The sequence below is a fragment of the Salmo salar genome, chromosome ssa12, assembly GCF_905237065.1.
Source record: "Salmo salar chromosome ssa12, Ssal_v3.1, whole genome shotgun sequence".
In the NCBI taxonomy this organism is placed as follows: Eukaryota; Metazoa; Chordata; class Actinopteri; order Salmoniformes; family Salmonidae; genus Salmo; species Salmo salar.
Window position 1 is genome coordinate 80,036,531 of NC_059453.1, and position 27,949 is coordinate 80,064,479.

The 27,949-nt window shown below is 40.0% G+C and overlaps 1 protein-coding gene across 1 annotated transcript in view; it reads right to left on the reverse strand.

The window, feature by feature from the left end:
- Positions 1-1,409: 1,409 nt before the first annotated feature.
- The window catches only part of LOC106565749 (inositol 1,4,5-trisphosphate receptor type 1), a 165,990-nt gene continuing 139,450 nt past the window's right edge, over positions 1,410-27,949 (reverse strand). The window contains 2 exon segments of the mRNA XM_045691827.1: positions 1,410-5,060; positions 6,443-6,604. Of these exon segments, the coding sequence (XP_045547783.1) occupies positions 4,971-5,060; positions 6,443-6,604 (252 nt within the window). The 3' untranslated portion in view covers positions 1,410-4,970.

Sequence of the window (27,949 nt, forward strand, 5' to 3'; positions counted from 1 at the left end):
GATTCAACTGCATGATCATTACACAGGTGCACCCTGATTTTTTGTTGTTGTTAAACAATTACAATTTGACATTATGGGGTATTGTGTGTAGGCCTGTGACATTTTAAATTCAGGCTGTAACAACAAAATGTAGAAAAAAGTCAATTGGTGTGAATACTTTCTGAAGGCACTATAGCTAAGTATTTGTATTATTTATTGTATTCCACATTTTTTGTTCATTTTTATCAAGGGTGTCAATCATTTTGGAGGTGACTGTATTTAGTCACAACCATATTCATACTGTATTGCCTTTGCACAGATTACAAGCATTCACTCCATATTCTTTTGACTTTAAAGTACTACTTAAGTTGTTTTTTGGGGTATCTATACTTTACTATTTATATTTTTAACAACTTTTACTTCACTTCATTCCCTTAGAAAAGAATATACTTTTCACTACATACATTTTCCTGACACCCAAAAGTAGTCGTTACATTTTGAATGCTTAGCAGGACAGGGAAGTGGTCCAATTCACACACCTATCAAGAGAACATCCCTGGTCATCCCTACTGCCTCTGATCTGGCGGACTCACCAAACACAAATGCTTTGTTTGTAAATGATGTCTGAGTGTTGGAGTGTGCCCCTGGCTGTCCGTAAATAAAAAACAAACAAGAAAATGGTGACATCTGGTTTGCTTAATATAAGGAATTTGAAATTATTTATACTTTTACTTTTGATTCTGAAGCATATTTTAGCAATATCATTTACTTTCGATACTTAAATCTATTTAAAACCAAAGACTTTAACTCAAGTAATATTTTACTGGGTGTCTTTCACTTGAATAATTTTCTATTAAGGTATCTTCACTTTTACTCAAGTATGATAATTGGGTACTTTTTCCACCACTGCTGTTTAATAAACCCTAGGTATGTGGAAAATACTGCAGGAAAGTCCACCAATGAAGCTGAACAATTAAATGCTCCTTTTGTGCCTTTGCGTTTGGTTACTCTATAAACTTGCTGATGTTCGAGTCTACAGACACGCACAAGTCTATTCATATTTTATTTAACATGCTCCGTTTCTCTGAATAACTAAATTGTCACCCTGAGAGGAGGATATGAATCTCCAACACTCGTCTGTGCACCAGCATATCTGCATATACTATATACTGTGTATAAATTCTTCAATATTTGTGACAATACTTACAAAGAGTTGACTACAAATAAAGTAATATTTCTTTAACAGAAGCAGACACTGGATAAGTAGGTGAAATGTGGGGAAGTTACCTCTGAACTTTGGAGCTATATTTTACAATGGACTACAAGACTGTCCATTTACACAGTGTGCAGAGGGAAAAGAGAAGACTGGACTACAGCTTTCCTTCATATGGTAGCCCAGTAGCATACAGTGTAGTGACAAGATTCAGTGGTGGATGTAAAGGAGAATTACATATATTTTATTAGACAATTCTACATTATTTTACAATTCTAACAGTGCTTAAATCTTTTAAATTAGTCCTCTGCACATTCATTTTCAGTAACAGTGCTTTTAAATTCCACATTACTTTTCTGAAAACATAGGTCCCTATACAAAAAACAATGGCTTAAGCAACATAATGCATGTACATGTTTAAAGTACAACAATACAAATCAATAAATAATAATATATCAAATAAACAGCAGAATTGAGAACAGAAATCTGCGCTGAATGATAAAACAAAGGAAAAAGATAGTGGCTTTGTCACAAGTAGTAAATCAGAACCAAAAATGTCTTAAAGGGACAAATGGCACACATGACAGGTGTTATAATTACAAGAGGATAAACCTGGATGACAGATGCTAATAATATGTAGTGCAAGACAATGTGGAAATATGATTAATAAACACATCATAACAGCATGATCACATTTTTACATAATACATTTGTTTGGATGAAGAAAGGCAAGTATCCTAAAAGCTTTAAATGCCAGTTTTATATAAGAAAGCAAATACCATAAAATAGTACAAGATAAGACACAATCTTATTTGCAGAAATGAAACCGAAAACAAGACCTATACTTGCTCTCAGACAATATACTATCTCTATGAAGTGCATTTAAGACTTTTTATGCAACCTTCTGAAAGAAATATAACAAGTGAAATCAGAAAGGCCAGAACAATACATGTAACTTAATCTGTCCGACCAACTGCTATTCTACATGGAGTCATTTCCATATGTGAAGTCTAACAACAGGTCCCTATTTCATTTAAAAGCAAAATAATACAAAATAAAGCTCCCATGTGGAAAAAAGTTCTGTCCCTATTAAACAAGACATTACTTTAGGAACAACTTAAATTCACACACCAAGGAGTTTGCATATTAAAGTAGTGATATTGCACAAGATACAAAAATAAGACATTAAATACTGCTTGCTATACCAGTAGTAAATACAAAAAGATGTTTATTTCCATGTCTCCCAGTGCCATTTCACATCGGACTACATCTTCCTGTGTCCGGTACAGTTCTGCTGCAGGGCCGGCGCCAGAACGAATCAGTTGGACAGGCATTTAATTTCTATAGGGGGGCCCATTTTTTTTACGGGACCTCTTGTGTGCACGCGCTTGCACAAATTTTGTTGATGGGTGTTATAATAAAGGCCGTAGGCAGCTCGTGAGTTTCAAGTTTGGGGAAGCTTCTAATTTATCCCGCCATTTCTACCTATCTGCGTATCAGTTATGATTATTTGTATTTGCGCATTTTTGTGGAACAGTTTTATTTCAATAATAACGTTTTTGTTTCTCTAAATTATTGTTATGTGGTTAATCATAAAAATCTGAATTAAAATGATAAAAATCCAAAAGTAAAAATTCAACTAATGCAAGAGCACCAGTCTCTGCCATATGGACACATTGATACACCGTGATCCATTGGTGGCTAAAGAAATGAATAACAAACATGAGCTGGCGCACACCCAGAAAACGTATTTTGTGTGGTGCTGACGAATGGCGAATAAACTATAAAATAAAGAGAGTCACGCCGAAACGTTGGTGATTTACCCAATAAATTACTGAGAGTTTATATATGGAGTGTGCGACTCCCTTTATTTTTATAGTTTATAGGCTAAAGAAATTAACACAGAGTTCAGAGATAGCCCAATGCAGCACTAGGCCAACAACTTCCATCATCAACTAAGTAAAATACATAGGCCTAAAGCGACAAATATAAACAGTAGAAAATATCCTGAAGAGAATTCAGGTTCTTTCAATCACATTCATCGCTCTACTGTGCCTGCCTGCCTCTCTTTCTATCTATCTGTCTTGACTTGCTAGTGAAGTGAAGTGCAACATTGTATCAACTCAGCAGGTTGGCGTGCTCAGGTGCTCCCTCAACGTTATCAGAACAGAGAAACCACTCACATGCTCATATGGAGCACTCCAAACAAAATACAATGACAAAACTCCTAAAATGATGGTTATGAAATAAACCAAAACTTGTTTCTCACAAGTGTAGCAGGTTGTGAACTCTGTAAACAATGTTTCCACTCCGAGAATGAGAACAGTAAATGACTGAAATAGATGCACTAACAGAAATTAATGTAACCAAATGACAGAGATTAACGATACATTTACTAGGCCTACTGGTTACATATGTAATGGGGAATTTATCAAAATAAACAAACAATCAAAGGGAAAACCATTCACATAATGAAACAATGAATGTGCATGAATTCACGGGAGACAGCGGAGCATATTCTGGAGAGCTGAGTGTATGCATTCTGGAGAGAGACGCCCATATCTTCGCCACAACCCTCCGCTTCTTGTCTCAACATTTGAAATTATACTCAAAACACATTATCTTCACACATTTTAGATGTTTTTCCGCTGACAGCCACAATTCAATAATCAGCTAGGCTTATTGCCATGTGCTCTGTGCAAATTGCTGGCTTTCCAAATAGGCATAGGCCTATGCACTTGTGATTTGAAATAATCCACAGCTATCAAATAAAAATAAAAATCATGATCCTCTGTGGCTAAGTCATGATCTCTGGTAAAGTATTTACTATTATTTTATTTAGACAGGAGTCATTATATAATTTTGGCAAAACATCAATTTACTTTAGGGGAAGCTACTATTCAAACAGTGCACTGTTAACCCACCAACTTCTCTTTGTAATTCGCAAGTGGCTGAAACCAGATGTCTGTATATAATGACGAGATGCTCATGTCTCCGCCTAACAGTGCGAGTCATTGTCCCAAAGGTGGGAATGCAGGCGACAAGCTTAGGTCTGCATATTATGCCCATAGAAACGCATTCAGGACAGATTTTGGGCGAGAGTGAGCCCTCTTGCTTCACCTCTGCCTCTCTGCTGAAACCATCGAGCGAAACAGCGCCACTCTGTATTACTACGTGTAGCCCATGTATCTGATGCTGTCTGGTCAGAAAAAGTATGACATGCCATACTCCTTTTGTCCAGACAGCATCAGATACATGGTCTACACATACGGAGACAGAGGGGCGCTGTTTCGCTCGCATGCTTTATCTGAGATTGATGCGTCTGACTTCTCAGTCAAATAAATTATCAATATTTCAAGGAGGTACGGTAGGGCGGACCAGGCCCCCTACAGCCCGCCCATAATGCCGGCCCTGCTCTGCTGTATTTCAAGTTCACCCAGTAAAGGCCATGTAATGAGAATTCACTTACATTTTTACATAGAAAACATTTGGCACCAATCCCAACTGGACTGGGAAAAGGATGGGTTGCCTGGGCGTGGTGAGTGATTTTGTTTGAGTTATACCTTTGTAGGCTAACCTACATATCACAATTATATGACTAGCTATTTCAATGTGCTACGCTTCACACACACATTTGGTAGCTACAGTATATATGCAGGACGGGAGGGACCACTAAGTGAAGACTCTGCAATCTGTTCCCTATGCAAACACAAAGCAGTAGAAGTAGCTCTCCCTGGGTCTTGTGGCTGGGTGGGGGGGGGGCTTCCTTGCCTCAGCCTCACGCAGTTTGCTGGGGGTTGGCATGTTGAGGATGCTGAGGATGACCCAACAGTCCGATCCTCTGTTTCTGCTTCCTCTGCTCTGTCATCTAGAGGACAACACACAGGACAGATGCTAGGTTATTTGCTCATTACTCATTTCCTGGATCTGTACATCTGCTGCTTTTGTCACGTCTATGGGTGGGATATAGGTTGTCTGTGTCTGACACTTGGAGTACCTCCAAATAAGCTGCTACTAAGTTTCTTGTTCAGAGAAACAAAAGTATAAACTGCCCATGCCTGCAAATTCTGCACAGCAATGTGCTGAGAGCTTTTGGCTTTGATGGGAGGGTTTCAGGGTTTCATTTGAAACGTATCTTCCTAGCCTTTCAGAATGTCATCTCCTCTAACAACAAGTAAACCACAGGAAACAAAAGAAAAGACCAAAAGACCAAAAGAAAAGACCAATAGTGAAACTTTCAAGCCAGGCTCATGAGTAATAATGAAAGATGTTGGCCTTTATGGCAATAGGGACAACAACCGTTTTAAATCAATTAAAGTTCTAAAACAAACAAAACAAGTTTAACAAAAAAAGGTTTTCTTTGTCATCTTAATATTGCAACGGCAATACAAATACCCTCATAACAATGCTGTTGGTCATCATGAGTTGAGCATTATAAAGGAAATCATTATTAGATGTCGGGAAGTGCTAGAAAGAGCAGCATTATAGTATTACGATAGAGAGCCATAGGGGTGGCCACTGGCTAAACTCAGTTATAGTAGAATGTGACTCTTTATTTGTGCCACAGCAAACTAATTAAGTCAATTTTCATTGGAATGATGTAACAGAGGGAGCTCTTGTTTGGGTCTGTTGTTTGTGAGACGATGTTCTTGTTTGTGAGACACTTTTGAGTGTCATGGAGTATGCTCACGAACCTTCCGGGTAGGGGGGGGGGTGGGGGGGGGGCACTGCCCTGACTTCTGGGAAAATAAGACTGAAACAATCTAAATGTAAAAGAACAGTTAAGTCTGCATTTGTCGGTCAACTAACCTCCTAAAGTAACATTTTCAATTTGGTCTATGTTAGTGTACGTGTGAAAGAATTTTTAAAAACAAAGTAGACATCAACCAAACAAAGATTTATTTATGGAGATATTTAATCCTGAAAAATCAAGGGTAAAGGGTAGTTGTGTCCTCATCTAAACCTTTAGCCACACAACAACCATTTCCTCCTGTCTGGGTCTAGATACCACCCATATCCTCAAACACTTCTCATTTTATTGAAAGACCAACATACTATTTTATTTACAAGAAACAGTGCACCAAGTTTGATGAAATGATTTATGAAAAATGTTTTTGAACTGAACAAGGCAAGTTGCCATCAAACACACCAAATGCTACACAAAATATATGGAAAATAAAAATGATTTTCATATCAATATCTATACAGACTATCATCAGTTCACTTTACGAGGCTAGATGGCCCCCTCACCTGCTCCTTGAGCTCGGTCAGTTGTCCAGAGAGGTTGGAGACTAGCTTCATGGTGGACTCCAGTTTCTCCTGCAGGCTCCTGATCTCATTCTGCTCCCCGTCCGCATCGCTACATACCAGGGACATGGCCCGCATCCGTGGAAACCAGTCCAGGTTGTGCTCCTGGTGAACAGAGGGAGTAGATATGTTATTCAAGCATGACTAGAACATTTGTTGAAACACTGTAAATAAGGGCAATACATTTTAATTCTGGTCTCTCATCATAATTATAAAAGTTATAGAAAATATTTGGTAACACTTCACATTACTATGCCTTACACTGTAATAAGTACATATTGTAAAAGTGTTCCCCAAAAAACACTGAGTGTACAAAATATTTGTTGGCTGGATGTCCTTTGGGTGGTGGACCATTCTTGATACACATAGGAAACTGTTGAGCATGAAAAACGCGTCAGCGTTGGAGTTCTTGACACACTCAAACCGGTGCACCAGGCACCTACTACCATACCCCGATCAAAGGCACTTACAGTTGAAGTCGGAAGTTTACATACACCTTAACCAAATACATTTAAACTCAATTATTCACAATTCCTGACATTTAATCCTATTAAAAATCCCCTGTCTTAGGTCAGTTAGGATCACCACTTTATTTGAAGAATGTGAAATGTCAGAATAAAAGTAGAGAGAATTATTTATTTCAGCTGTTATTACTTTCATCACATTCCTAGTGGGTCAGAAGTTTACATACACTCAATTAGTATTTGCTAGCATTGCCTTTAAACTGTTTTAACTTGGGTCAAATGTTTCGGGTAGCCTACCACAAGCTTCCCACAATAAGTTGGGTGGATTTTGGCCCATTCCTCCTGCCAGAGCTGGTGTAACGGAGTCAGGTTTGTAGGCCTCCTTGCTCACACACGCTTTTTAAGTTCTGCCCACAAATTTTCTATGGGATTGAGGTCAGGGCTTTGTGATGGCCACTCCAATACCTTGACTTTGTTGTCCTTAAGCCATTTTGCCACAACTTTGGAAGTATGCTTAGGGTCATTGTCCATTTGGAAGACCCATTTGAGACCAAGCTTTAACTTCCTGACTGATGTCTTGAGATGTTGCTTCAATATATCCATATCATTTTCCTCCCTCATGAAGCCATCTATTTTGTGAAGTGCACCAGTCCCTCCTCCAGCAAAGCACCCCCACAACATGATGCTGCCACCCCCATGCTTCACGGTTGGGATGGTATTCTTTGGCTTGCAAGCCTCCCCCTTTTCCTCCAAACATAACGATGGTCATTATGACCAACCAAAAAGTACGATCTTTGTCTCCGTGTGCAGTTGCAAACCGTAGTCTGGCTTTTTTTATAGCCGTTTTGGAGTAATGGCATCTTCCTTGCTGAGCGGCCTTTCAAGTTATGTTGATATAGGACTCGTTTTACTGTGGATATAGATAATTTTGTACCCGTTTCCTCCAGCATCTTCACAAGGTCCTTTGCTGTTGTTCTGGGATTGATTTGCACTTTTCGCACCAAAGTACGTTCATCTCCAGGAGACAGAACGCATCTCCTTCCTGAGCGGTATGACGGCTGCGTCGTCCCATGGTATTTATACTAGCGTACTATTGTTTGTACAGATGAATGTGGTACCTTCAGGCGTTTGGAAATTGCTCCCAAGGATGAACCAGACTTGTGGCGGTCTACAAAGTTTTTTCTGTGATTTATTTACATTTTCCCATGATGTCAAACAAAGAGGCACTGAGTTTGAAGGTAGGCCTTGAAATACATTCACAGGTACACCTCCAATTGAATCAAATGATGTCAATTAGCCTATCAGAAGCTTCTATAGTCATGACTTAATTTTCTGGATTTTTCCAAGCTGTTTAAAGGCACAGTCAACTTAGTGTATGGACACTTCTGACCCACTGGAATTGTGATACAGTGAATTATAAGTGAAATAATCTGTCTGTAAACAATTTTTTGAAAAATTACTTGTGTCATGCACAAAGTAGATGTCCTAACTGACTTGCCAAAACTATAGTTTGTTAACAAGAAATTTGTGGAGTGGTTGAAAAACAAGTTTTAATGACTCCAACCTAAGTGTATGTAAACTTCTGACTTCAACTGTAAATATTTTGTCTTGCCCATTCACCTTCTGAATGGCACACATACACAATCTATGTCTCAATTGTCTCAAGGCTTAAAAATCTTTCTTCAAACTGTCTCCTCGCCTTAATCTATACTAATTGAAGTGGACTTAACAGGTGACATCAATAAAGGATCACAGCGTTCACCTGGATTCACCTGGTCAGTCTATGTCATGGAAAGAGCAGACGTTACTAATCTTTTGTATACTCATTTTATATTGTCTATCTAGGGTTGCAAAAAGAGGGTATATTACTGGAAACTTTTAAGTTTACCAGTAAACTACAAGAAATTTGTTAACTTTCAATGCGTTTTGGGAATTTTATCAGATGACTTCAGATTATCACAAGTCTGTAATTATATTTGTCCCTCTGTGTGGCCTTAACACATGTAAAATATATAAAATAAGATGATTTAAAAATATAAAATAGAACTAAAACATTATCCTAAATATCAACCATTAAGTTAGTGAATACCATATGAGGGATTCAGCATGAAATATTTTTGACACATTTATTTATTTTACTATGTCAAAATGTCTTTGTTGTAAATGTTTTGGCACCAAACATGTGGCAGTTGTGAAAAAAATCTATAGTTGGAAGAGTTAATAAAAAATAATGCCATTGTTGATTAGATGCTTTTTTCATTAATTAGGCCATTTTCTCTTGAACTATCCACTAGAAAGTCATTGACAACATGGACACAGATAAAAAAAAATGAAAAAGAATACTATATATGAATACATTTTTATAAAAGTTAAAATTACAAAAATTACAGAAGATTCCGGTAACTTTTCTAAATTACTGGTAGCTTTGCAACCCTATTAATGTTCAGAATGGATCAAATGAGCTACAATTTAAACATCAATCAAATCTTTACAATTGCTTGCTCAGGGAAAAAAAAATATTTTCATCACATTTTGTCATTCATTTAATGCAGTACAATTTCTGATGTACACTTATTTGATTTAATTTCACCACTAACATGCTAATACCCTTCGGTTTTGGGGGGGACAAAGCCTTACACATTAATGTAACTCAAGTGACATCAAATGTATTAGCTAGCTAAGGCTTCACTTGGTATACATATGCTTATTTGACTTGTGTTTCTCTCAAATAAGCCACTCTTTGTTTCACTCTCTGTGTGCACAAATCAAGTCTATAATAAAATGTAATAGAATTAATTTTGGGGACTTTCCATACCAGGGAGTTCCAATTTAACTTCCTTAAAAACACAGTCAGGTCTACCATTTGCCTTGTTGAATGTGTGAGGGCCAAACAGAGAACACATAATTTACTTAGAATTAACCATAGAGATCCTATTAAATTACTAGAAGCCTCAAAGTTCCAGAATGGTTTAAAAATGGCAGCCGTATTGGTCAGGGAATACTCCAAACCAGTCTAATTGGAATGAATGGCAGTAGAGGCATAATCCTGATTCTACTTATGCAGGAATATAAAAGTAAGGCATGTGATGTGGGTATTATACAACTTTTCGACATAAATAGCATCTAAAATATATGTAAACTGACCATAAATGTGACTCTTTTCCAGTGGTGGAAAAAGTACTCATTGTCATACTTGAGTAAAAGTAAAAATGCCTTAATAGAAAATGAAAGTCACCCAGTAAAAAACTACTTGAGTAAAAGTCTAAAAGTATTTGGTTTTAAATATACTTAAGTGTCAAAAGTAAATGCAATTGCTAAAATGTACTTAAGTATCAAAAGTACAAGTATACATCATTTCAAATTCCTTATATTAAGCAAAGCAGACAGACACATTTTCTAGTTTTTATTTCTTTCCGGATAGCCAGAGGCACGCTCCAACTCGGACAACATTTACAAATGAAGCATGTGTTAAGTGAGTCCGCCAGATCAGAGGCAGTAGGGATGACCATTTTCTTGTCCTGCTGAGCATTCAAAGTGTAACAAGTACTTTTGGGTGTCAGGGAAAATATATGGAGTAAAAAGTACATTATTTTCTTTAGGAGTGTAGTGAAGTTAAAGAAGTCAAAAATATGAATAGTATTGTAAAGTACAGATACCCCCCAAAACAACTTAAGTAGTACTTTAAAGTATTTTTACTTAAGTTCTTTATAACTCTGCTCGTTTCAGGAAAGTGGGCATATGTCGTGCGTCACTACTTCACCGGAGAGCCATTTGAAAGTCATTTTTATTTTATTTGATCAAAATGCCTTCTGGAAATTGTAAACTTTCATGTGCCTTAATAACAAATATGTATGCCATCTGTAAATGCGAATACAATTGTTTAATTATGAGCCTAGTTGGGTTAGCCACAGAAAAAGTAAGCAACCTTCCTGCTAGCCATGATTGGCTGAAATAATGAGTGGGCTGGATATGCAGAGAGATGAGTTCGGATTGGTCTGCCATGTAGCATGCTTCTGTCTATTTGAGCTGGTCAGTAAAAAAAAATATATTGCGTAGTAGAACAATATAAGTGTTGCTCTCCACTTTCTGGAGGACCGAGTTTTGAAATCAGTGAAATTAGAGTATGATAGCTAAGGAGATGGAGAAAACACCTGTCTCCGAATTACATCTTCAAACTAAGGGCAACCATGGCATCCGTGACAGAGAGGGAGAAGCGTCCATCCATGTATACGGGTAAGATAGGCTAGCTAGCTGCATTTTCAGATATTACACGTTTCTAATTTAGTCAGAAAGTCGTTTTCATTTCAAGTTAAAATGTTATGTTAGCTGGCTGGCTTGCTTGCTAACGTTACGTGTATGATTTTTGTAGTAATATTATTCATATCTCAGAGCCATTTCCTTTGCTAGTTATAGCCTAATGTTAGCTAGCTAATATTGAACCTGGTTGGTTAGATACCAGCAGATTCATGCAGGGTAGTAACGTCATGAGTTTAGATTATGGTTCATTGTTTAGCTTGCTAGCTACATATCTTAACAAAAGACTCCACTATGCAAGTATCTATTTCAATAGAATGTTTATGATGTCACTGCGACAGATGTTGATAGACGTAGCCGGTAAATTCGCTCTGGCAATCTACTCCAATTTCACAGCACTCTCATCTGAGTGTGCCAGAGCGCAGAATAACTGACAAATTTACGAACGCTCAACACCCGTTGAATATGGCCTGTATCAGTAAACGTTGGCAAAAAAGCGTAATTAAATTGTTGACAGCAGCACAGTTGCAGTCACCAATGCTCTGGATAACATAAAAACAGCCTAACCAGCTCTGCTAGGGTGAATAAAATGGTCAGTGAGCTGTTCTCTCAGCAAGCTAGCCAAAGTTAGCCAGTTAGCTTGGGTGTGTAACTCGGCTACTCAGGAACATTCACTGTCTTCTTGGTAAGCAGCTCCAGTGTAGATTTGGCCTTGTGTTTTAGGTTATTGTCCTGCTGAAAGGTGAATTCATCTCGCAGTGTCTGATGGAAAGCCGACTGGACCATGTTTTCCTCTAGGATTTGGCCTGTGCTTAGCTCCATTCCCTTTCTTTTTTATCCTGAAAAACTCCCCAGTTCTGAACAATTACAAGCATACCCATAACATGATGCAGCCGCCACTATGCTTGAAAATATATCCATCTAGCAATAGGTGTCCTTCTTTGCGAGGCATTGGAAAACCTCCCTGGTCTTTGTGGATAAATCTGTGTTTGAAATTCACTGCTCAACTGAGGGACCTCCAGATAATTGTATGTGTGGGGTACAGAGATGAGGTAGTCATTCAAAAATCATGTTAAACACTATTATTGCACTTATTATGTGACTTGTTAAAAACATTTTTCTCCTGAAGTTATTTAGGCTTGCCATAACAAAGGGGTTAAATACTTATTGACTGAAGACATTTCAGCTTTTCATTTTTAAATGATTTGTAAAAATGTAAAAAAAAAAAAACATAATTCCACTTTGACATTATGGGATATTGTGTGTAGGCCAGTGACAGAAAATCTCAATTGAATCCAGCTAATTATTAGCATCAGATGCGCTAGATTAGGGTTGGAGCGAAAACCTATAGGATGGTAGCTCTCCAGGAACAGGGTTGGATATCCCTGTGTTAGTGTAATAGGTTTAATACTGTATAATAGGCTAATTCTATTGATCCCTTTTCCCTTCTTACTCTGCTGGTTACCCTAACACGCATAACAGTGTCAGATGCTGCTTGTTGTAGTGAATATGCCTCAGATGCACAGCCTTCCCTGTAGCTCAGTTGGTAGAGCGTGGTGTTTGCAACACCAGGGTTGTGGGTTCGATTCCCACGGGGGGGCCAGAAAAAAAAAAAATTATGAAATGTATGCATTCACTACTGTAAGTCGCTCTGGATAAGAGCGTCTGCTAAATGACAAAAATGTAAAATATAAGGAGAGATTGAAGATTGGAGAGATCAGGGGGTGTAAAAGAAGTCAGACAACTCTGACAATGACTGGGACTGACGTCAATGGCAGAAGGATTTAGCTGAAATGTCGGGTTGAAGGTGTAAATTGATGGTGCTTGACTCAAGTCTGCCAGAATCTGTGGCCCTCATTATTATTGCGGCCCACCCCTCGCTTCTCCGAGATTCATCGTGATTTGAACGATTTGTCATTATTTAAGATTCATGAGTTTATGAAAAATTATCTACTTTGATAGACAATTCATTGTATTTAAAATTACAATAGAGAAAATATACAAAAAAATATATATAATATATTTTTTTACGCCACCAATCAAATGGTCACTTTTTCATAGGAGGACAAAAGGGCAGGTGCTTCAGCACCCCTACACTCTTAGAAAAAAAGGTACTATCTAGAACCTGAAAGGGTTCTTCGGCTGTCCCCATAGGAGAACCATTTGAAGAACCCTTTTTGGTTCCAGGTAGAACCCTTTTGGGTTCAATGTAGAACCCTTTCCACCGAGGGTTCTACATGGAACCTAAAAGGGTTCTACCTGGAACCAAAAAGGGTTCTAAAAATGGTTCTCCTATGGGGACAGCCAAAGAACCCTTTTGAAACCCTTTTTTTCTAAGAGTGTTGGGCTCTATCTGTGCATTTATTTGCCTGATATTAGTACCTGTTGCATTTACAACTTGTCTAAGTCCGGTTATCAACTGATTTCAGCCCGTGCCTCTTTCCTTATATTTGTAAAAAAATTCAGTGCTCCTCCCTGGTGTATAGCCTACAGTAAACATTACAATACTACAGCTATCAATCAGTCAATACCTCTCAATATTACAGAGGAATCACAGGAATAAACTGACTGCTTCTAAATATGGAAAAGAGAAAATCTACTGGGCATATCCATGTAAAACCCCCATGAGCACAAACATATGAAGTTCATAGGAGCACAGTTTGGAGTCAAATGAAACCTAAGTGTATATAAACATTAAGGACACCTTCCTAATATTGAGTTGCACCCCCACCCCCTTTTGTCATGGAAAGAGCAGGTGTCCTTAATGTTTTGTACAGTCAGTGTTTATTAAGGCATCCTAAAAATTAGGAATAAGCAAAGGCTTTGATTTCTGGCCAAAGAGCTGGAAAAGATGTCTTAGAAAACATCTAGCAAAAAAAGTCTTAAAAGGTATTATCAACATTTATATTTAGTTTTACAGAAATTATTTGTCTTCTGTAAGTTTAACAAATATTGCTTAATGTCTTGTCATTCTGTTACCAAAAAGTTGGAATACCTGCTACTGTCCTCCCTTGGCATACTGTTACGTTCAGCTCATAACTGTTTTTTTCTCTCTTTCTGTCGCATGGTGGTCAAAGCAAGAGTGTGAAAACAGTTGAGACAACTTTTCCCTCTCTCTCTCTCTCTCCATTTAATGTCATCTCTCCCGGCTCTTACTGACCCCTACCCATGAGTCCCCTCTCTTTCCATTTACTGTAACCAGCCCTCTCACCCACTGAGCACCGACCGACACCGGACGTCTATGGACGTTGAAAAGTAGATGAAATGTGGTCAGTCCAAATCAATACCAATCATAGACGTCTGTTTCACAAGTTTGGACAGCACAGTACAGTAGTGCACAGTACAGTACAGAAAACTTGAGTATGGGTCAGTGCAATACAGTAAGGTACTGTAATGTACAGTAAAGAGTTTAATACAGTAGAGCACACTAGAGTATATTACAGTATAATTTACTGTATTGTACTGAACTCTACTCTATCGTACTGTACTGAACTATACTCAATTGTACTGTACTTTACTGTACTGAACTATACTGTGCTGTGCTGTACTGGGATGTACTCTACTCTGCTGTGCTTTGCTGTACTCTACTGTGAGGTCCAAACCTGTGAAATATAGACGTCTATGATTGGTAGAGATTTGATACGGCCCGGACCAACCAAATTTTGTCTTGTTTGGGGGAGAGCTAATTAGAATAATCGCCAATATGTAGAATAATACCCAAACATTCAAAGGAGGACAATGCTTTTTTCTACCTTTGTGTATCTATTCAGGATACATCACCATGAAGAATATGACATTCATAATTATGCATTTTTGTATAGTATAGATCAGGGACCCATGATGTCATTCTGTTACCATCCATATGTTACCGGGTGTTGATCCACTTCACTTACTGTACTTCAATAATCAAAATAAAAAAAATTCAAAGTCAAGGAATCATATCATAGCTGTTTTTGGAAAACGTGGTCACATAAAAAACTGAGGGAGATTTTACTGTCATTCTGTTACCAAACTGCACTGTTGTTCGAGTAAATGTGTTTCTGTAAAAAAAATTGTGGAAATTGTTTGAAGTAGTCCTTGTGCATAGTGTTGTATGGTTTAACTTGGCAATCAATGTTTTTTGTTTGGCATACGTTTAAAGTGAAGTGAGTCTCAGCGTCATTCTGTTACCGTGGAATTGCCCTACTGCACAAGGTCTGCCTAGTGCACACAGTGAACATACAGTTTTATGCGTGGAGAGTATGAGTGGCAGCCAGTCACTTCAGGGCCTTGAGACAGTGAAAGGGTTGCAGCAATCCTCCAGGCGAGCCAACACATTCTTTCAACCCTCCATCTCCTCCAGCACTAGGCCACTACATACCAATGTTATTGTGCACTGTCTGAACCTGACCCCAAACAAGCCAAGGCTGTGTGAATGGGTCTGTCTGGAGTTCCCTTCAACAAAAACACAAGTGCGTAGACACACACACACACCATACAAAACAGTCACTCCTTTAGCTACATGCATATGCACTCTCTCACCTTACAAAATAGCATTACGCTATCAATTAGCCTTACTACAGACCCAACAGTAAACAGAAGCACAGTGTTGCCTGAACAGGAGTGTGCTGGGGAGCACCTGCACTGTAGCCTGTGTCTGTTGTGAGCACAGCTGCATGTTTCAGTGGTGTAGTCTGAGAAGTGGGGGGTGAGAGTGGCGACTGCAGTGGGCCACAGGTTGGTCCTGGATCAGACAAACAGCAGGACAGGGGAATCACACAGAGACATGTACTCATTCTGAGAGGAGGAAAGGAGTGCTCTGTGCATGCTCCACTTCCTGAACGTCCAAAATCACACAGTGCTGCTGTCCCGCATGTTATCAAGTACATTCTGTATTGGATGTCTGCATACTATAATATACTAGAGACGCACCCCCAATAGACACAGTATACTAGTTTCCTATGCTTGTATACTGCTGAATGTAGAATTAGACCCTTGTTTGTCTGTAATCAATTTCAATCAAAAGTGCCAGGCTAATCTTGGACGAGAGGGGAGCAGAGACATAACGTACAGCAAGATTGCTTAATTCTGCCCTTTGCCTTCTGTGTCAAGAGTCAGTTTAACTGCCCAGCCCCCCAAACCAGTGTGTTTGGGGGGCTGGGTGTTTACAAGTGAAAACACTTCCAGTAAGTCTCAGACCGCGTGCGGTCAACGCTGACATGAGTTAATCTTCAAAATGGTTAAATGGAAATGAAAGAAGTGCATTTTTCATTATTAAAACCACAAGGGCCATGACAGAGAAACAGGAAGCTGTGTGGTTTTGACAGCAACAGAAACGTCACAGGCAAGCCACTACATCTACTATTCTTCTATGCAAATTAAAGACACAGTTCACATTTCAAACTAGACCTAACAAACAAATAGTAACAGTGTGCAAAACACAACAAAAAAACTCCTCACTCTCCCTTCTTCTGAAATGACTCTAATGCATTTACTTATCAATGCGATTTAGAGATCAAATCACGATGCGGATGCATCTTGGAGCAGTGAGCGTGGGCCGCAATAATAATGAGGGAAACAGATTCTGGTGGACCGGAGTCAACCATCATCAATTTACACCTTCAATCCGACATTTCAGCTAAAGCCTTCTGCCATTGACGTCAGTCCCAGTCATTGTCAGAGTTGTCTGACTTATTTTACACCCCCTGATCTCTTCAATCCCCTCTGTGCATCTGAGGCATCTTCACTACAACAAGCAGAATCCGACACTGTTATGTTTGTTAGGGTAACCAGCAGAGTAAGAAGGGAAAATGGATCAATAGAATTAGCCTATTATACAGTATTAAACCTATTACACGATAACACAGGGCTCTCCAACCCTGTTCCTGGAGAGCTACCATCCTGTAGGTTTTCGCTCCAACCCTAATCTAGCGCATCTGATTCTAATAATTAGCTGGTTGATAAGATGAATCAGGTTAGTTACAACTGGAGTGGGAACAGGGTTAGAGAGCCCTGCACTAACTTTGGGCGGAAGGTAGCCTAGTAGTTGGAGCGTTGGGCCAGTAACCGAAAGGTTGCTAGATCAAATCGCCGAGCTGACAAAGGTAAAAATCTGTCGTTCTGCCCCTGAACAAGGCAGTTAAGTTGGGGATAGGGGGCAGTATTTGCACTGCTGGATAAAAAACGTACCCGATTTAATCTGGTTACTACACCTGCCCAGTAACTACAATATGCATATAATTATTGGCTTTGGATAGAAAACACCCTAAAGTTTCTAAAACTGTTTGAATGGTGTCTGTGAGTATAACAGAACTCCTATGGCAGGCCAAAACCTGAGAAGATTTCAAGCAGGAAGTGGCCTGTCTGAGAAGTAGTGTTTCATCTTGGCTCTTTTTATTGAAGACTCAGGATCTGTGCAATAACGTGACACTTCCTACGTCTTCCATAGGGTCTCAGAGCCCGGGAAAACGTTGAACGATATCGAGGCAGGCTCTGGCTGAAACACTTTATCGCTTTTGGCAAGTGGCCACTCAGAGTACTATGGGCTTAGGCGCGTGCCTGCTTCGACCGAATGGTTTCTTTTCCTTTGTCTGTTTATCTAAATGCAGATTCCCGGTCAGAATATTATCGCTTTTTTATGAGAAAAATTGCATAAAAATTGATTTTAAACAGCGGTTGACATGCTTCGAAGTACGGTAATGGAATATTTAGAATTATTTTGTCACGAATTGCGCCATGCTCGTCACCCTTATTTAGCCTTTAGGATAGTGTCTAGAACGCACGAACAAAACGCCGCTGTTTGGATATAACGATGGATTATTTTGGACCAAACCAACATTTGTTATTGAAGTAGAAGTCCTGGGAGTGCATTCTGACGAAGACAACAAAGGTAAGAACATTTTTCTTATAGTAAATCTGACTTTGATGAGTGCTAAACCTGCTGGGTGTCTAAATAGCTAGCCCTGTGATGCCGGGCTATCTACTGAGAATATTGCAAAATGTGCTTTCACCGAAAAGCTATTTTAAAATCGGACATATCGAGTGCATAGAGGAGTTCTGTATCTATAATTCTTAAAATAATTGTTATGCTTTTTGTGAACGTTTATCGTGAGTAATTTAGTAAATTCACCGGCAGTGTTCGGTGGGAATGCTAGTCACATGCTAGTCACATGCTAATGTAAAAAGCTGGTTTTTGATATAAATATGAACTTGATTGAACAAAACATGCATGTATTGTATAACATAATGTCCTAGGGTTGTCATCTGATGAAGATCATCAAAGGTTAGTGCTACATTTAGCTGTGGTTTGGGTTTATGTGACATTATATGCTAGCTTGAAAAATGGGTGTCTGATTATTTCTGGCTGGGTAGTCTGCTGACATAATCTAATGTTTTGCTTTCGTTGTAAAGCCTTTTTGAAATCGGACAGTGTGGTTAGATTAACGAGAGTCTTATCTTTAAAATGGTGTAAAATAGTCATATTTTTGAAAAATTTAAGTAATAGCATATCTAAGGATTTGAATAACGCGCCACAGGATTCAACTGGCTGTTGAGTAGGTGGGACGCAAGCGTCATGTGTGTAGCTAACTGACCCTCTCTGCCCATTCATCTCCATTTACCCATTGTTGTTGTCTTAGCTGTTTACCCGTTGTTTTCTTAGCCCTCCCAATCAACACCTGTGATTGCTTTATACCTCCCTCTAATGTCAATATGCCTTGTATACTGTTGTTTAGGGTAGCACTCATTGTTTTGTTTTACTGCGGAGCCCCCAGTCCCGCTCTATATGCCTCGGTTAGCTCCCTTGCCCCACCTCCCACACATGCGGAGACCACACCTAGCTTAACTGGCGCTTCCAAAGAGGCAGCCTCTCTCGTCGTCCCTCACTGCCTAGGTTTACCTCCACTGTACTCGCACCCTACCATGCCCTTGTCTGTGCATTATGCCCTGACTCTATCCTACCACAACCAGAAGTCTGCTCCTTTTACACTCTGTTCCGAACGCACTAGACGACCAGTTCATTTAGCCTTTAGCCGTAGCCTTTACCCTTATCCTACTCCTCCCCTTTCCTCTGGTGATGTAGAGGTTAACCCAGGCCCTGTGTGTCCCCAGGCACTCTCATTTGTTGACTTCTATAACCGGAAAAGCCTTGGGTTCATGCATGATAACGTCAGAAGCATCCTCCATAAGTTTGCTTTATTCACTGCTTTAGCAACGTCCGCCAACCCTGATGTCCTAGCCATGTCTGAATCCTGGCTTAGGAAGGCCACCAAAAATTCTGAAATTTCCATCCCCAATTACAACATTTTCCATCAAGTTAGAACTGCTAAAGGGGACGGAGTTGCAATCTACTGTAGAGAGAGCCTGCAGAGTTCTGTCCTACTACCCAGGTCTATGCCCAAACAGCTCGAGCTACAACTTTTAAAAATCCATCTCTCCAGAAATAAGTCTCTCACTGTTTCTGCTTGTTATAGACCGCCCTCAGCTCCCAGCTGTGCCCTGGACACCATATGTGAATTGATTTCCCCCCCGATCAATCGTCAGAGTTTGTAAAGTTAGGTGACCTAAACTGGGATATGCTTAACACCCCAGCCATCCTACAATCCAAGCTTGATGCCCTCAATCTCACACAAATTATTAACCTGTTAGGGCTAGGGGGCAGCATTGACACGGCTGGATAAAAAACATACCCGATTTAATCTGGTTACCACTCCTACTCAGTAACTAGAATATGCATATACTTATTACATATGGATAGAAAACACCCTAAATTTTCTAAAACTGTTTGAATGGTGTCTGTGAGTATAACAGAACTCAAATGGCAGGTCAAAACCTGAGAGATTCCTTTACAGGAAGTGGCCTGTCTGACCATTTCTGGAACTTCTTTGCCATCTCTATCATTTACTAAGGATCTCTGCTCTAACGTGACACTTCCCACGTCGTCCATAGGCTCTCAGAGCCCGGGAAAAAAGAGAATGTCGTCATTCCAGCCCCAGGCTGAAACACATTATCGCCTTTCTCAAGTGGCCCATCAAGAGACACTAGCTTATGCGCGTGACCCCGACCGCCCCGCCTTTGGGATTTTTTCCTCTGTTTGCCGAAAAGGAGATTCCCTGTCGGAATTTTATCGCTTTTCTACGAGAAAAATGACGTAAAAATTGATTTTAAACAGCGGTTGACATGCTTCGACGTACGGCAATTGAATACTTTGAATTTTATTGTCAGGAATTGCGCCAAGCGCGCGACACTTCTTTACTATTTCGGATAGTGTCTGGAACGCACGAACAAAACGCCGCTATTCGGATATAACGATGGATTATTTTGGACCAAACCAACATTTGTTATTGAAGTAGACGTCCTGGGTGTGCATTCTGACGAAGACAACAAAAGGTAATGACATTTTTATAATAGTAAATATGATTATGGTGAGTGCTAAACTTGCCGGGTGTCTAAATAGTGAGCCCGTGATGCCTGGGTTATGTACTTAGAATATTGCAAAATGTGCTTTCACCAAAAAGCTATTTTAAAATCGGACATATCGAGTGCATAGAGGAGGTCTGTATCTATAATTCTTAAAATAATTGTTATGCTTTTTGTGAACGTTTATCGTGAGTAATTTAGTAAAATGTTAGCGAATTCCCCGTAAGTTTGCGGGGGGTATGCTAGTTCTGAACGTCACATGCTAATGTAAAAGCTGGTTTTTGATATAAATATGAACTTGATTGAACAAAACATGCATGTATTGTATAACATAATGTCCTAGGGTTGTCATCTGACGAAGATCATCAAAGGTGAGTGCTGCATTTAGCTGTCTTCTGGGTTTTGGTGACATTATATGCTGGCTTGAAAAATGGGTGTCTGATTATTTCTGGCTTGGTACTCTGCTGACATAATCTAATGTTTTGCTTTCGTTGTAAAGCCTTTTTGAAATCGGACAGTGTGGTTAGATTAACGAGAGTCTTATCTTTAAATGGCTGTAAAATAGTCATATGTTTGAGAAATTGAAGTAATAGGATTTTGAAGATTTTGAAAATCGCGCCACAGGCTGGCAGTGGCTGTTACGTAGGTGGGACGAATTCGTCCCGCCGGTCCCATAGAGGTTAATGAACCCACCAGGTACAACCCCAAAGCCGCAAACACTGGCACCCTCATAGATATCATCCTAACCAACGTGCCCTCTAAATACACCTCTGCTGTTTTCAACCAAGATCTCAGCGATCACTGCCTCATTGCCTGCACCCGTAATGGGTCAGCGGTCAAACGACCTCCACTCATCACCTTCAAACGCTCCCTGAAACATTTCAACGAGCAAGCCTTTCTAATCGACCTGGCCCTGGTATCCTGGAAGGATATTGACCTCATCCCGTCAGTAGAGGATGCCTGGTTATTTTTTTTTAAATTCCTTCCTCTCCATCTTAAATAAGCATGCCCCTTTCAAGAAATTTAGAACCAGGAACAGATATAGCCCTTGGTTCTCCCCAGACCTGACTGCCCTTAACCAACACAAAAATATCCTGTGGCGTTCTGCATTAGCATCGAACTGCCCCCGCGATATGCAACTTTTTAGGGAAGTTAGAAACCAATACACACAGGCAGTTAGAAACGCCAAGGCTAGCTTTTTCAAACAGAAATTTGCTTCGTGCAACTCCAACTCTAAAAAGTTCTGGGACATTGTAAAGTCCATGGAGAATAAGAACACCTCCTCCCAACTGCCCACTGCACTGAGGATAGGAAACTCTGTCACCACCGATAAGCCCACTATAATTGAGAATTTCAATAAGCATTTTTCTACGACTGGCCATGCTTTCCACCTAACTACCCCTACTGCATCCAACAGCACTGCACCCCCCACAGCTACTCGCCCAAGCCTCCCCCATTTCTCCTTCTCCCAAATCCATTCAGCTGATGTTCTGAAAGAGCTGCAAAATCTGGACCCCTACAAATCAGCTGGGCTTGACAATCTGGACCCTTTCTTTCTAAAATTATCTGCCGAAATTATTGCAACCCCTATTACTAGCCTGTTCAACCTCTCTTTCGTGTCGTCTGAGATTCCCATAGATTGGAAAGCAGCTGCTGTCATCCCCCTCTTCAAAGGAGGTGACACTCTTGACCCAAATTGCTACAGACCTATATCCATCCTAACCTGCCTTTCTAAGGTCTTCGAAAGCCAAGTCAACAAACAGATTACCGACCATTTCGAATCCCACCGCACCCTCTCCGCTATGCAATCTGGTTTCAGAGCTGGTCATGGGTGCACCTCAGCCACGCTCAAGGTCCTAAACGACATCGTAACCGCCATCGATAAGAAACAATACTGTGCTGCCGTATTCATTGACCTGGCCAAAGCTTTTGACTCTGTTAATCACCACATCCTCATCGGCAGACTCAGTAGCCTTGGTTTCTCAAACGATTGCGTCACCTGGTTCACCAACTACTTCTCTGACAGAGTTCAGTGTGTCAAATCGGAGGGCCTACTGTCTGGACCTCTGGCAGTCTCTATGGGGGTACCACAGGGTTCAAGTCTTGGGCCAACTCTTTTCTCTGTATACATAAATTTACATTTTTTACATTTTACATTTTAGTCATTTAGCAGACGCTCTTATAAATGATGTCGCTCTTGCTGCTGGTGAATCTCTGATCCACCTCTACGCAGACGACACCATTCTGTACACTTCTGGCCCTTCTTTGGACACTGTGTTAACAACCCTCCAGACAAGCTTCAATGCCATTCAACTCTCCTTCCGTGGTCTCCAACTGCTCCTAAACACAAGTAAAACTAAATGCATGCTCTTCAACCGATTGCTGCCTGCACCTGCCCGCCTGTCCAGCATCACTTCTCTGGACGGTTCTAACTTAGAATTTGTGGACAACTACAAATACCTAGGTGTCTGGTTAGACTGTAAACTCTCCTTCCAGACTCACATCAATCATCTCCAATCCAAAGTGAAATCTCGAATTGGCTTCATATTTCGCAACAAAGCATCCTTCACTCATGCTGCCAAACATACCCTCGTAAAACTGACCATCCTACCAATCCTCGACTTCGCGATGTCATTTACAAAATAGCCTCCAATACCCTACTCAACAAGCTGGATGCAGTCTATCACAGTGCCATCCGTTTTGTCACCAAAGCCCCATATACTACCCATCACTGCGACCTGTACGCTCTCGTTGGCTGGCCTTCGCTTCATAATCGTCGCCAAATACATTGGCTCCAGGTCATCTACAAGACCCTGCTAGGTAAAGTCCCCCCTTATCTCCGCTCACTGGTCACCATAGCAGCACGCGCTCCAGCAGGTATATCTCTCTGGTCACCCCTAAAGCCAACTCCTCCTTTGGTCGTCTCTCCTTCCAGTTCTCTGCTGCCAATGACTGGAATGAACTACAAAAATCTCTGAAACTGGAAACACTTATCTCCCTCACTAGCTTTAAGCACCAGCTGTCAGAGCAGCTCACAGATCACTGCACCTGTACATAGCCCATCTATAATTTAGCCCAAACTACTACCTCTTCCCCTACTGTATTTATTTATTTTATTTATTTTGCTCCTTTGCACCATATTATTTATATTTTAACTTTGAACTTTCTTCAAACTACAAATCTACCATTCCAGTGTTTTTCTTGCTATACTTTATTTACTTTGCCACCATGGCATTTTTTTGCCTTTACCTCCCTTATCTCACATCATTTGCTCACATTGTATATAGTCTTATTTTTTTTCTTCTACTGCATCATTGATTGTATGTTGTTTTACTCCATGTGTAACTCTGTGTTTTTGTATGTTGTCGAACTGCTTTGCTTTATCTTGGCCAGGTCGCAATTGTAAATGAGAACTTGTTCTCAACTTGCCTACCTGGTTAAATAAAGGTGAAATAAATAAATAAATAAATAAATTATTGTTGGCTACTACTTTCACCAGTTTTACTCTTGAAATCTTTGGTTGTTTACTACACTACCTTACTCACGCTGTTAACCTCTCTAGGGTAGGGGGCAGTATTTGCACGGCAGGATAAAAAAACGTACCCGATTTAATCTGGTTATTACTACTGCCCTGAAACTAGAATATGCATATTATGCCATATTATTGGCTTTGGATAGAAAACACCCTAAAGTTTCTAAAACAGTTTGAATGGTGTCTGTGAGTATAACAGAACTCATATGGCAGGCAAAAACCTGAGAAGATTCCTTACAGGAAGTGCCCTCTCTGACCATTTCTTGGGCTTCTACACTCTCTTTATTGAAAACTGAGGATCTCTGCTGTAACGTGACACTTCCTACGGCTCCCATAGGCTCTCAGAAGGCGGGAAAAAGCTGAATGATGTAATTCCAGCCACTGGCTGAAAAACATTAGCGCTTTTGGCAAGTGCTCTATCAGAGGACAATGGGCTGAGGCGCGTGCACGAGTCGACCCCATGTTTTTATTTTCTTTCGTCTTTGAACGTAAACACAGATTCCCGGTCGGAATATTATCGCTTTTGTACGAGAAAAATGGCATAAAAATAGATTTTAAACAGCGGTTGACATGCTTCGAAGTACGGTAATGGAATATTTAGAATTTTTTTGTCACGAAATGCGTCGTGCGCATCACCCTTCTTTACCATTTGGATAGTGTCTTGAACGCACGAACAAAACAGAGGATATTTGAACATAACTATGGATTATTTTGAACCAAACCAACATTTGTTATTGAAGTAGAAGTCCTGGGATTTCTACTTCACACATACCCTAGAGAGGTTAACCACATGGCCTCACATGTGACTCCTTAAAGAGATGGGTGGGGCTTAGGGTTCGAACAATGCTAAATGGGTGTAGACAAAGAGGACCTCTCCAGTAGGTGTAACAAAACATTCAAGGGACATTTTCTCAAAATTGGGGTTACAAGTTTATCAACTTTCAAAGAAGAATTACTTTCCCATTGTTCCTCAACTGCAGAACCATTTTGTAGCTCTGAGTCTCTATTTTTATCCAATGTAAAAAATATAATTTCAAATTTTGCAGCATAAGACCAAATCTAGGTGGTCAGTCACATGGAACATTTCTTCCCTACCATGTAAATTCAGGGATAAAAAGTTCAGTTGTGACTGATTCTTCCAATTCTCAGATTCTAAGCTTATAATTTAGTTATTGATAAAAGAGTTTTGATCCATTGATAGCCCAGAACATCAATGTAGATATGCATCAACTACTTGATGCTGAAGAACTAACAGCTTAGGTGTGAGTTCTCGATCCTCAGTTTATGCAGCAGAAGACCATGCCTGAGCTCTGCAATGAGTTGTGCTGCAGACAACTAATTTAGCTCCCAGTCCAGAGCAGGAGGCCCCAGATGATTAAACTTGTTGCATGGGTCCAGTTTTGATTGACTTGGTCAGTTGACGGGTCAGTGGGGTCTAACACACCATGTCACCTTAAATATTCCTGTGGGCCACCAACCACGTCTTGCCGGCAAGCTCCGTTTGGCTCAGTAGGGCCTAAAGCCAAGAGGGGGGTCAGTTAATCCCAAATTACGTGAGTCCTCACAAGACTTGCGTGCCTCAAACTGAGAGACAGAGGTTAGGAACTGGGCCAACTAGTGCCTGTTCAGAAACTGTGTCACAGACTAACACTAGCACAACCGTTATCACTGTTGAAGAAGGGGCTTTCCTTTGACAGTGATATTTCTCCATGACATTTAAGAAGCACACTTGAACAAAACTCATCAAGCAACAACAGTGTATTTTACATCATTCTAAAAACTCGTGTTGACATTTTTTTCCTTCAGTTTAAAGGACAATTTATGTGTTTGAGATGCCTCCATGCCATTGGAGGAGTAGGTAATTAGGTATTCAGTGGTATACAGGTCTGCTTGGCACAGAAGACACAGCATACATGGTGGGAGGAAGGGGTTTCCCACAGTACTCAGCAGGCGAGATGCACCAGGTTGAAGTAGGGTGAAACAGGGTAAACAGAGTTTGTGTATGTGTGTGTGTTTCTGTGAGGGGGGAATGACTAAAACAAGCCATCCCAGCAAACCAGGAACATTCCCAGAACATTAACATCCCATTCAATTCTAGTTAGGGTTAAATCTAACATTAGGATGATAACATCCCAAAAACATTCAAATAATGTTTTAAATTAAATATCCTTTGAATGTTCTCATAACATTCACTTAACCTGTTGGGGCTAGGGGGCAGTATTTGCATGGCCGGATAAAAAACATACCCGATTTAAACTGGTTACTACTCTTGCCCAGAAACGAGAATATGCATATAATTAGTAGATTTGGATAGAAAACACTCTAAAGTTTCTAAAACTGTTTGAATGGTGTCTGTGAGTATAACAGAACTCATATGGCAGGCCAAAACCTGAGAAGATTCCATACAGGAAGTGCCCTGTCTGACAATTTGTTCTCCTTCTGTGGCATCTCTGCTGTAACGTGATATTTTCTAAGGCTTCCATTGGCTCTCAGAAGGCGCCAGAAAGTGGAATGATGTCTCTCCAGTCTCTGGGCGAAAAACAGCAGGAGATTTTGTGAGTGGTCAGGCTGAGAACAGTGACACTGGAGATGCGCGTTCATGTGAATTCTCAATTTTTTTCTTTCAGCCTTTGAATGAATACAACGTCGCCCGGTTGGAATATTATCGCTATTTTACGAGAAAAATAGCATAAAAATTTATTTTAAACAGCGTTTGACATGCTTCGAAGTACGGTAATGGAATATTTTGAATTTTTTTGTCACGAAATGCGCTCGCGCGTCACCCTTCGGATACTGACCTGAACGCACGAACAAAACTGAGGTATTTCAATATAACTATGGATTATTTGGAACCAAAACAACATTTGTTGTTGAAGTAGAAGTCCTGGGAGTGCATTCTGACGAAGAACAGCAAAGGTAATCAAATTTTTCTTATAGTAAATCTGAGTTTGGTGAGGGCCAAACTTGGTGGGTGTCAAATTAGCTAGCCGTGATGGCCGGGCTATCTACTCAGAATATTGCAAAATGCGCTTTCGCCGAAAAGCTATTTTAAAATCTGACACCATGATTGCATAAAGGAGTTCTGTATCTATAATTCTTAAAATAATTGTTATGTATTTTGTGAACGTTAATCGTGAGTAATTTAGTAAATTCACCGGAAGTTTGCGGTGGGTATGCTAGTTCTGAACAAAACATGCTAATGTAAAAAGCTGGTTTTTGATATAAATATTAACTTTATTGAACAAAACATGCATGTATGATATAACATAATGTCCTAGGAGTGTCATCTGATGAAGATCATCAAAGGTTAGTGCTGCATTTAGCTGTTTTGGATTTTGTGACATATATGCTTGCTTTGAAAATGGCTGTGTGATTATTTTTGGCAGGGTACTCTCCTGACACAATCTAATGTTTTGCTTTCGCTGTAAAGCCTTTTTGAAATCGGACAATGTGGTTACATTAACGAGAGTCTTGTCTTTAAAATGGTGTAAAATAGTCATATGTTTGAGAAATTGAAGTTATAGCATTTATGAGGTATTTGTATTTCGTGGCACGCGATTCCACTGGCTGTTGACTAGGTGGGACGCAAACGTCCCACCTTGCCCAGGGAGGTTAAATGTTGTGCACAACATCTGTAACAACCACCACAGAACATTTCACAAAAGTTCTCATTAGGTTTCCAGGTAACAGAGTCGTGGACTCAAGTCAGATGACTTTGTCTAGAGTCTGACTCGGGACTTGACTTTGATTTGAGACTGATCATTTCAAGTTATCTGGCCAGGTTTTGTAATGTTTTGTGGCAGA